Source organism: Polypterus senegalus, chromosome 2, assembly GCF_016835505.1.
Source record: "Polypterus senegalus isolate Bchr_013 chromosome 2, ASM1683550v1, whole genome shotgun sequence".
Lineage (NCBI taxonomy): Eukaryota > Metazoa > Chordata > Cladistia > Polypteriformes > Polypteridae > Polypterus > Polypterus senegalus.
In genome coordinates this window covers 20,189,946-20,201,864 of record NC_053155.1, presented here as the reverse complement: position 1 = coordinate 20,201,864, position 11,919 = coordinate 20,189,946, and the positions used below count along the sequence as shown (strand labels likewise).

Genomic DNA, 11,919 nt, shown 5'->3' with positions numbered 1-11,919 from the left:
TCCTAATTTAACTAATTACTTCCAACCGGAGGTCTGAAAACCCTTGACATTAAAGTTAAGTGTTGCACAGCATTTTTATAGCTCCTGTTGCTCAATTTACCATTTAGAAGGTGGGAGCTGAGCCAGCCGGTATCTGTAAGTTTTTTCTGTTTAACATTATGATTGTAGTATATGATTTTTATTTTTTTTTTTTTTGCATGGCTTGCTTATGTAATTTTCTGAAAGCACTAGAAACCGGCAAGATTATTAATGAATGTTCTTTATTTGAATTCATGTTTGATTAACTATGCAAACCTGCGAACAGCAAATGGGTGAAAAGATTGATGGACAGATTGGTAAAATTTGTGAAAAGTTTCCACATCAATGTGTATATTAAAATCCCAATCGACACTACACAATTATAATTTATAGCTAAATCATATATAGGGCTGTCAAATTCAGTCATGACCAATGAATATGGCTTTGGTTGTCTGTAAACTAGGAGTACATTTCTTCCAGAATCTGTTTTAATATTTAAAATGAGTGTCTCAAAGAATGTGAATTTGCCTACCTTTTTAGAAGCAGTTTGTATTTTCTTACAATGAATTATTTCAAGGCCACCTCTGTGATCAGTATCTCTATGTTAACGAAAGAATATATATCTGTCTGGAGATGCCGCAGCTAATGGAACAGAGTCAGATTTGCTAAGCCAGGTTTCAGTGAGAAGATACAAATCAGATTGTGCACTTAGTATAATATCATTTACCAAAGCAGCTTTACTTGCAAGAGAATGAAAGTTTCATAAGCAGCATTTAAAACTGCAAAGATGTTTCAAAACTGGTGATATATTGTTTAGTACGTTATTCTTCCATTAACTCTTACCATTAACTTTTCCAAAATATGCAGTTTTCTAAAATGCACCCAAAGCAAGGGTCCCACACATAAGTCAACCTGAAATATTAGTTGCTGGGTGCTTTGGCCACCAGTTCACAGTCTCTTGTGGCTTGAGACACTCACGGGTGGCTTGATGGCTGGCAGGAATTCATGACAGGCTGGCTGCCAGACTGACTTCACGTGACGGGTTTATTTAACGGCAGCAGTAGTCACAGTCATAGCGCAACGCAATCTGGTTTGTAAACTTGTGTCTTTGTGAGTGGTGGTCTTCATCTACACAAATGTGTTCAGCACCACGATTAGCTGGAGATCAATCAGCTGAGGCCGGTACCTCACTTTTATTTTCGATCTCAATATCCAGACAACTTTCATCAGAATTCGAGTCCAATTCAGCAATAATATACAAAACGTCGTCCATGGAGGACTTTGCTTTGTGAATTCGCTTTGATCTCTAACCGGCTGTCAATGTTATTTTTGTCATTGTTTGTTCTTCACTACTCCATGGGAATCCCAGCCAAACCAACAAAGCTAACTTTCTTTCTAGCAAAGAGAGTCGAACTAAAACATAATGATGGGTTTTGTCACCATTTGCAGTTGCTTACTGATCTCAACCCCTCCTGCTGACAAAAGTCAACATCCGCCCTAAAAGAGTTAAGTGACATGTATTTTACTTGGTTAAGTATTGTTTTGAATATCCACATTGACTGTGAATACTTTATACAATATTGTTCCCAGTGAAGATACTACAACCGTTTGTATATCATAAATAAGAATTACTACTGAGATTTAGAGACTTTTGTGACAGACATCTATTTCCTAACTGTTGCCTTCTTGAGTTTTATTGTCTAGTTTTAAAGAACCTCATTCTTAATAGACTGAGGTGAAAAATAATTTTCAACCTGGGGACATCTGCTTACATGAATGTATTATGATTACCTTGTTGTGTTAGTTTTTTTTTCGGGAACTATAAATGAATTCTATTCGCCATTTTCTTCTAATGAATTAGCTTAAGACATTTTCTGAAAACACTACAAATGGTTAAGAGTATTAATGAATACTAGCCAACCTGCAGCATAGCATAGACCTCATAATTATTTATTGATGTGTGAACACTTCCTGAAAGACACAGTTGTCCAAATGGGGAGGGTTTGAGGATACGACTGTCAGTGAATGAAAAGATGGAACTCTGGAGAGAGCAACATACAATTGTCCGTGACTGAAAACAGGTTTTGGCAGATACAGGCATATCTTTTTGAAAGTTTGGCCCTGTGCCTTATTAATTGTCATTGCAAAGGCCAATCTAACAGGAAATTGTCTGCGTGTAAAAGTAAAACGCAAATTTGAATCTGATGGGATCAGGGAAATCCGGGGAATAAGGACAGTTTGAGAGGTAGCAGCTGTGATAGTCTTACACTCCAGTACATTGCGGTGAATGCTGGTAACAGTGAGTCTAGTGCCATTACGGAGAGTTGGCAGGGGTGGCTTAGTGAGTTGGCGGGCCTGGCCCTGTCATGCATATCCCATGGTATCCCATGGTCTTACAGTTGGCAGGCGGGGCTCTCTGTCTTGCGTGGGTCTTGTGGGCCGTTAGTGAATGGCGGGCGGGGCTCTGTCATGCGTTCCCCATGATGTGGGAGGAAGGTGGGCGGTCGGGGCTCTGTCGTGCGTACCCCATGGTCGTGCAACTTCATCGATTATATATATATATATATATAGAAAAGAAGCCAGAACCGAAAATAACAATGAAAAGTCAACGTGGCTCAGAGGTGTATGTGGACTGTAGCACAGACGAAAGCAACTGTGGTTGTGTTTGGTGAGTTGTTGCGTGCAGGCACATGAGCAGGCAATGAACATGCGTCAAGAGCGACGTTTGACACGGGAGGAGGGCTACAGTTGGCGGGCGGGGCTCTGTCGAGCGTATCCCATGGTCTTAGAGTTGGCGGGCCTGGCCCTGTCGTGCGTATCCCATGGTATCCCACGGTCTTACAGTTGGTGGGCAGGGCTCTGTGAGTTGGCAGGTGTGGCTGTCTGTCTTGCGTGTGTCTTGCGTGCCCTTAGTGAATTATATATATATAGATTCATTATTGAAAGCATGTTTGATTCACTATGCAAGCCTGGGAATAGGAAATGGACAAAATGATAGATGGATGGACTGGTAAATTAAATGGCTTAAAAATTAGCTTAATTTTGATAAAGTAGCATTCTGAATAAGACACTACACAAAGTCGTAATTGCTTTGTTTCATATACCTCAGAAGTAGGTTGTTAGAGCTGGGAATGAGATCACATGCTGACAGTGTTTAAGGTTAAACATTCTGAAAAACAATACGGAAATACTTTGTTGTACTTGCAGTTTCGGAATGCAGACAACTACTGAACAATGCGTTACACGGTATTTTGCATATGTAAACACCATAGAAAAGTTGAAGAGTACTGTGTATATGACTGATTTACTGAAGACGGACAAATGTAGATTTGACAGCATTCCAGTTGAATATTCTGACTAGGAACTCGGTAATTTCAACTTCCCAACTGAAATGGAACACAGTATTAACACCAATTTCCTCATTACTATTATATGGATGGAGGAACTGTAATACGTAATGCTGAGATAAAGCAGAAAGAATGTCGAAAACTGAGCAAAACTGATCAAAGCTGCCTATTCCATCAGTAATGTTCAATAAGAATTTATTTAAAGGTCAAGTTCTAGTTTAACGTCATCTGCATGTAGAACAAAGAAAATCTTGCCTGTCCCTCACAATATCATACCATACCATACCAGTCAATCTTCTAAGCCTGCTTTACCTGATTACCAGAGTTGCGAGAGACTGGAGTTTAACACAGCAAGCACAGGAATGACAGAAAAGATGCACAGAAAATGTAACATACACACATACAATATGGTATATACAATACATACAATGACATGTTTGTTTGTTGTTATGACTGTGTGAGTGTCAGTTTTGCCATAAATCGAATGTGCATAATGGCTGAGGTCTGAGGAGGGCAGTGAGTGTTGTGTACATCCTAAACAGAAGGAAGCTGGGTGCTGGCAATATTCTGTCCCTCACCCTCTGCAGCATGGGTTGAGTTTGTCAACTATGCTATGGTGGACTACACACACCATAAAAATATAACTGAGTCACATCCATGCTGTCACATATTTACAGTACATGGTATCCAAATCTTGTTCTTGGGGTCTTGTTCACGAGTGAGGGAAGAATGGAGCGTGAGATCGTCAGGCGGATCAGTGCGGAGACCACAGTGATGCGGGCTCTGCATCGGTCTGTCGTGGTGAAAAAAGAGTGGAGCTATAACGCAAAGCTCTCAATTTACCAGTCGATTTACATTCCTACCCTCACCTATGGTCATGAGCTATGGGTAGTGACTGAAAGAACGAGATCGCGAATACAAGCGGCTGAAATGAGTTTCCTCCGCCGGGTGTCTGGGCTTTCCCTTAAAGATAGGGTGAGAAGCTCAGTCATCCGGGAGGGGCTCAGAGTAGAGCCGCTGCTCCTCCGCATTGAGAGGAGTCAGATGAGGTGGCTCGGGCATCTGATCAGGATGCCTCCATGGCGAGGTGTTCCGGGCAAGTAAAACCAGGAGGAGGCCCCGGGGAAGACTCAGGATACGCTAGAGGGACTATGTCTCCCGGCTGGCCTGGGTAACGCCTTGGGATTCTCCCGGAAGAGCTAGAAGAAGTGGTCGGGGAGAGGGAAGTCTGGGCCACTCTGCTCAAGCTGCTGCCCCCGCGACCCGACCTCGGATAAGCGGAAGAGGATGAATGGATGGGTGGATGGATGGTGTCCAAATTCAACAAAATATGAATCCAAACGTGAAGGACTATATTACCAGTTGTGAGTCAGACCCTCTCAGGGGTTTCTCAGTGACATACTGAAACCAACTTCTAAGCAACCTCTGTTAAAGTTTAAAATGAATTTTATACCAGATCCTCCTCTCTCCCAGGGTTGCACCACCATTTTGATCATAGTTGATGGATTTTCTAAAAAGTGTGTATTCTATTCCTCTAAGAAAAACTTCTAATGTTGAAGGCACTACCTGGTATTTTTTATCAAATAAACTTTCAATTGCATGAATTCCCTAGGACAGATATTTTGGACTGAGGGTCTGCAGTTTATTTCTCCTTTTTAGCAGTTAATTTGTGCAAAGACAGGTTCTAAAATGAATTTGTTGTCTGGCTACCATTTGTAAAACAATGGTCAGAAATGATGACTAAAGTCAGAGAAACTTTAAGTATAAAACAATGCTTTTCCTAGATAGAATTTGTAATATTTTGTACAATATGGCCATTGACATGTTCCCCTTTTGGATGCCCTTATGGTTTTAAACCACTCTTATTGGAGATGCTTCCAATATTGTCATTAGTAAATAGTTTGGCAGAGAACCTCTGTAGGTTATCCAACATTTTTAAGGGGCATGTCATATCATTGTGTAACCCACTTTGTCCTGAACAGGGTCACAGGGTGAATTGAAGCCTATCCAAGATAGCATTGGGCGCAAGGCAAGAACAGACTCTGAACAGGGTGCCAGTCCATCACAGCATTTTAAAGTGGGTATGAGAAAACATGTTGATGGTGGGAATGTCTAATAAGCTGTTTGCATATGGAGAGCACAATCTGGTTTTGAACTGGACAGAAAGTGTGCCTCATTATAAGATATATCTACCTGATCTTACTGTCTTATAACTCAGCTGCACGGGGTATAGGGCTGTATACCATTTTTAGACTAATTAATCCCACTACAACAGTTAAGGGGATAGATATATAGATAGATAGGAAGGAAGGAAAGGCATTATATGATACATAGACAGGGAAGCTGCTATATAATAAAATTACCGTTATTACTATATAGATATTATTTATTTACTTACTTCCTACAGCGTAAAGTCATGAGTGCAGAGCTTCCTATGTACATATTCAAAGTACAGCAATGGCAAAAGTGAATTTTTGATCCGATGTAGAACCATCATCATTTAAGTAAATAACTCAAGGTAAATAACATTAGATCTGGCTTTTATGTAACATATAAATGTTAATGTTTTAGGCGCATGCACCATCCTTTGTATGTAAGAGCCAGATCTGATTTTATTACCTTTATTTATTTGCTTCATACAGCATAAAGTCACGAGTGCAGTGCTTCCCAGCATAAAGTACAGCGCGAAAGTGCATTCTTGAACAGTTTGCCTCTGTTATAGCCCGTTTGTTAAAACAGCAGTGTCAAATGCGCTGGTGATGTTTGAGTTGGGATCGTGAACGCGGCCGAGAGAACAGCAGAATAAAAAAAAAAAGCTAACCTTTACAAGTATCATAATTTACACCGGCTGTTACAGACTGGAATCAAATGTATGTTTTTATTTTAAAATAGTAAGAATCAAAACAGACTCATCTGGAATCAAAGTGAAGTTGACTACCAATCAAGAGCAAATATCTCACACATTATAAACTTCATGTCTACATTTTGTCAGTTATGACTAAAACATAAAAACGTTTTTTTTTAACGATGCGTGTACATAGATCTATGTAGATACGGAACACACATGAAATGCAAGTGTTCTAAATAACGATATAGTATTTATAAATGGTGTCATTTTGCTTGACTTCTCACTCTATACAACTCCAAGCAACTGACACGCAGTAAACAGACTTGAGCTGAGAAAACTGCACGGGGTGGGAGGATGTGATAGTAGGCTGCTTGCTGTTTGCTGCTTAGCCACAAATTTAAAAGACAAAAGACATGAGTGAGAGGTGTGAAGTGTTTCAAGGTGGGACAAATCTATGAGTTTTTTCGTAGGCTCTGGTAATTCTAGTGTTAAAAAAAAAATTGCAAATTAAAAAACAGCACTATTTGTTTATTAAAATAAGTATTTATCCATCCATCCATTTTCTAACCCACTGAATCCAAACACAGGGGTCTGCTGGGGCCAATCCCAGCCAACACAGGGCAGGAACCAATCCTGGGCAGGGTGCCAACCCACCGCAGGACACACACAAACACACACCAGGGCCAATTTAGAATCGCCAATCCACCTAATCTGCATGTCTTTGAATTGTGGGAGGAAACCCACGCAGATACGGGGAGAACATGCAAACTCCACACAGGGAGGACCCGGGAAGTGAACCCGGATCTCCTATCTGCAAGGTAGCAGCGCTACCACTGCGCCACTGTGCCATCCTAAAATAAGTATTTATGGCTCAGTATATGGTTTGAAGTATATTTTGAACTGAAAAATATGAGACTTCCCCATTCTTAATATAAGCTGAGGTATAAACAACTAAGTTAAGTATGTTACACATGGTTTGATGGCAACTGGGCGACAGTCAACTTGGTGAAAGACAACCCAGTGACAACATGTTTGCTCTTAATCACAATTTTTTTTTTTCTTTCTTCTTATTCCTTCAAAATAGCCAGGAATTTATATTTAGAAGGTTAGAAAGATGCATTTTTTATAGTCCAGAAAGGAGAAAGCTGTTGTTTTAATGGTTTTTACAGAAATATGCAAGATTGGGTTAATCCATGCATTGTCCCAACAAGGTAAGAGACCAGCAAAAGAATAAACAGCCTTCACTTATTGAGACAACAAACGTTACTGGTTTAAAAAAAAAAAATGAGAGAGGTAGATAAAATAGAAATGGAATTGGAGGGAATCCCTCTGGCAAACTAAACACTTCCTTTCACTCCTGAGATTCAGTTGCACCTCAGCTGTAAGGCAGAGAAGGTTTGTTATAATTTTAAAGTTGTGCTTTTATGAATGTAAGACGTGTCACGTGCTTGCACGAACAATACAGACAGTTTTTGTTGCATTTGTTGTAGTACTAGGGTGTTGTACCATGTTAGTCATTATGAATGTAGAGAAAAGCCAAACAAAATGACACCTTTTATTGGCTAACTAAAAAGAGTACAATATGCAAGCTTTCGAGGCAACTCAGGCTCCTTCTTCAGGCAAGATGTAAAGGGGCCTGAGTTGCCTCGAAAGCTTGCATATTGTACTCTTTTTAGTTACCCAATAAAAGGTGCCATTTTGCTTGGCTTTTCTTTGCATTTGTTGAAACAAAAGTTACTTACGCCACTTATGAAAAAAAAAAAAAAAACTTAATTTGTTTACAGAGTTGGTGGACAGGATAATGTTTGGGCTTCTAAAATTTGACATAGTACCAGGTGGACAACTCTAAGAAGTCTGAACAGTTAGTTTAAAAATATATTTTGCATTTTTTCTCCAAATTAGTATTTCTGTTTTTCAATTGAAACCTTAATCTCTCAAAAAGTGGGTGTGATAAACACAAACTGTAGTTGGCCTCTCAAAGAATTCCATGATAAGGAAGTCATTTGGTTTCATTTTAAACTTGAGTTTCCAAATTGTTCATTCAAGAATTACATTTTCAATTCATCCCTTTGTCCTGCACTTTGTCTTTTTACTACCATTTTTTCAGCTTGGCTAAACACCATGCTTCTTTTTCACCCATTTAAAAGTGATGGCAGTCATGATCCTATCAAACAAGCCAAACTGCCTATGCCGCTGTTATTAATACTCAGAAAAGGATATAGCCAACTAACAGAAAAAAACTGAAACACAGTTATCACAGCCATCTGCATAGAAAGACAAGCTCTTTTTCTTTTCTTTTTAGTAGACTAATGAGACAAAACAAAACAATAAATTGACATCCTGGATCAGGTGAGTGAGTAGCAGCCTTTTAGTGTAACACATATGTCTTCTCGGGAACTTAACATGCTCCACTCATCCAATTGAAATAAGAGAGCTGTGACTTGGCAGGAAAGAAATTAAATTGTCTTAAACTATTACTATGGGACCCCTGCTCAGTCCAGAACCCTGGCCCCTATACAGAATTCAAGTAAAAGGTGGTTTCCCTTTGAAACAAACAAAGCAAAACAGCATAATGCATTGAAAGTAACAAAATTAAAAGTATTCCTTTCTTTTCAAAACATACAAGGGTTGCCCAGAAAGTTTTCCATCACCATTTTTATTGAGATATTCAAAGAATAAACAAGTACTACATTGTCTGACCTATGGCACCTATATGAGATTGCTGGACATCCCATTCCAAACCCTTGTGATTTAATATGGAGTCCCCCCACCCTATGGCTATAAAAGCATCCACTTTTCTAGGAAGGCTTTCTAAAAGATATGGGAGTGTGTCTGAGAGAATCTGTCCCTGTTAATCCAAAAGAGGATTTGTGAGGTCAGGTACAGATGTTGGACGAGAAGACCTGGCTTGCAATCAGCATTCCAATTAATTCCAAAGATGTTCAATAGGGTTAACATCAGAGCTCAGTGCAATCAACTCTAGTTCCTCCATGTCTTTATGGACCTGACTTTGTGTATGGAGCACAGTCATGCTGGAACAGAAAAGGGCCTTCCCATAATTATGCCACACAATTGGAAATGTAGCATTAACATTGCCCTTCACTGGAACCAAGGGGCACAGCTCAAACCCCGAGAAACAGCCCTAGACTATTAATCCCTCCCCCACCAAATTTTAGTGAATGAATGCCTTTCCATGCCATCCAGAAGGTAATGTTCTCCTGGCATCTAGCCAACCCATATTCATCCATCAAACCCCCAGATAGCGAAGCATGATTCTTCAATCCAGAGAACTCATTTCCACTGTTCTAGAGTCCAATAGCAGTGTGCTTTACACCAGTCCAGCCAATAATTGGCATTGCACATTGCTCTTAAGCTTTGTGTGCAGCTTCTCAGCCATGGAAATCCATTTCATGACACTCCTTGATGCACTGTTCTTGCGACAAGGTTACTTCCAGTGGAAGTTTCAAACTCTATTGTGAGTGATGCTACAGAGGACAGGCGATCTTTACTGTATGTGCTATGCGCTTCAGCACTTGGCAGCCCATCTCTGTAAGTTCGCATGGTCAACCATTTTGTGGCTGTGATCTTCACAATAAGAGCACTCGCAGTTGACCTGGGCAAATCTAGCAGAGAAGAAATTTGACGTACTGACTTGTGGCAACCTATGATAATGCCTCATTCAAAGTCACTGAACTCTTCATTATGCCCCATTCTACTGCCAACGGAGATTGCATGGCTTTTTGCTGATTTTATGCACCTGTTAACAACGAAACCCATGTTATCAATGATTTGGAGGAGCATCCACAAACTTCAGATATGCTGTCAGATATTTTCACATAGGCTAAGAAGAGGTATAATTACAAGTTTTAATTGTCTTGTTCCTTCTCTGATTTGATTTTCTTTTGGCAAATCCTAACAACGCTCTGATAACATTCCATAATACAGACCCTGGCCTCGACTGTAAGAAATTATTTGGTTGACCCCTAAAGGAAATCATTAGCACGTCCCTGCTGCTCCAATCTCTTATCCAAATGGATTTCCTATTCTGTCCAGTGCAAAAATAACAGTCACAGCAAAAATGTGAAGAGTTTACTTTACCTGGGCAGTGTTTTATGGTCAAAATGGATATTACAAAGTGTCAAGAAAGGCTGAACAATAATAACAAAAAGCTTAACAAAAATAACAATGGTATTCATTTCCTTTTATTTTATGAATATACGGGGTTGTGAAATGGGCTATTAAGTTACATATAGTGATCATATTTTTTTGATATCTACAATAATCAAATAATAAACTTTCTTATTTCCTCAGGTATTTCTCATTATCATCATGGCAAACATGTCAGCAGTCCAGCAGTTCATTCTTGTGGGGTTTCCAGGATTTCAGGATCGCGAGAGCAGGCTTATTTATTCCATATTTTTCCTGATCGCCTATCTGCTAATTTGCCTGTGGAACCTCACCATCATAGCCACATTCACTCTTGATGAAAACCTGCACAAGCCCATGTATGTGCTGATTTGCAATTTGGCAATTTTGGACATCACCTTCTCATCAATCACGGTTCCAAAATTGCTGGCTGTTTTCATGTTTGACTTCAACATGATCTCTTATGCTGCTTGTTTCATACAGATGTTTTTTTACCTTGCTTTAGCAACTTCTGAGTCCTTGCTCTTGATGCTGATGGCATATGACAGGTTTGTGGCTATCTGTAACCCCCTTCTTTATCCCACTATTATTACCAACAAGGCCATCCTGAAGCAGATCACTTTGTGTTGGGTCGGTGGACTTCTTATTCCCATACTTCCACTCATTCTGGCTCTCAGATTATCATTCTGTGGACCTAACAAGGTTGTGCACTGCTTTTGTGATCATTCCTCTGTGCTTAGGCTGGCCTGTGCTGACATTTTAATTAATAGCTACGTAGCTCTGACCATCGCATTGTCTGTGCTACTTATTCCCTTGGCCTACATTGTGTTTTCATATACAAGGATCATTGCTTCAGTGGTCAAAATTGCCAGCTCTGAAGGACGCCTTAAAGCGTTTTCTACTTGTGGGACCCATCTATTAGTGATTTGCATTTTTATTCTCACTGCGGCTGGTGTTTACATCTCATATCGAATTCCAGGAACCTCTGAAGACATCCGCATAATGGCAGCAGTGCTGCAGAATGTGATCCCACCTCTAATGAACCCAGTTATCTACTGTCTGAGGACTAAAGAGATCAGAGACAGCTTTGTAAAAACTGTAAAAAGGGGTAAACTGTTATCACACTAGAAATCCATTTTTCAGATGGGAAAAAATCATTTTGCGATTAAAAGTTACCCATAAGACGCCTATAAAAGTATTCACTCCCTTTATAGGTTTCCACATTTTATTAAAATATTGAATCATTGCAGATTTAGTTTGGCTTTTTTGACAATGATCAACAGAAAAACACTCTTTAATGTCAAACAGAAAACAGATCTCTGCAAAATGATTTACAAATATAAAACACAAAACGATTGATTGCATGAGTATTCGCCCTCTTTAAGCCAGTATTTAGCTGACGGCAGCTTTGAGTTTATTTGTACAGGTCTCTCTCTATCAGGTCTGTCGTTTCTTCCCCATTCTTCTAAAAACTGCGCCAGCTCCAGAGGTGTCATGGGAATCGCAAGTGAAGAACCTTTATCAAGCCTAGTCACAAATGTGTATTCCAGGACATTCACA

The 11,919-nt window shown here is 39.8% G+C and overlaps 1 protein-coding gene across 1 annotated transcript; it reads left to right on the top strand.

Annotated features, from left to right (window-relative positions):
- The first annotated feature begins 10,542 nt into the window (after positions 1-10,542).
- Positions 10,543-11,487, top strand: LOC120524332 (olfactory receptor 6-like). Its single transcript, XM_039746195.1, has one exon. It carries the CDS (start codon positions 10,543-10,545, stop codon positions 11,485-11,487), a length of 945 nt encoding a protein of 314 aa, XP_039602129.1.
- The last annotated feature ends 432 nt before the right edge of the window (positions 11,488-11,919 follow it).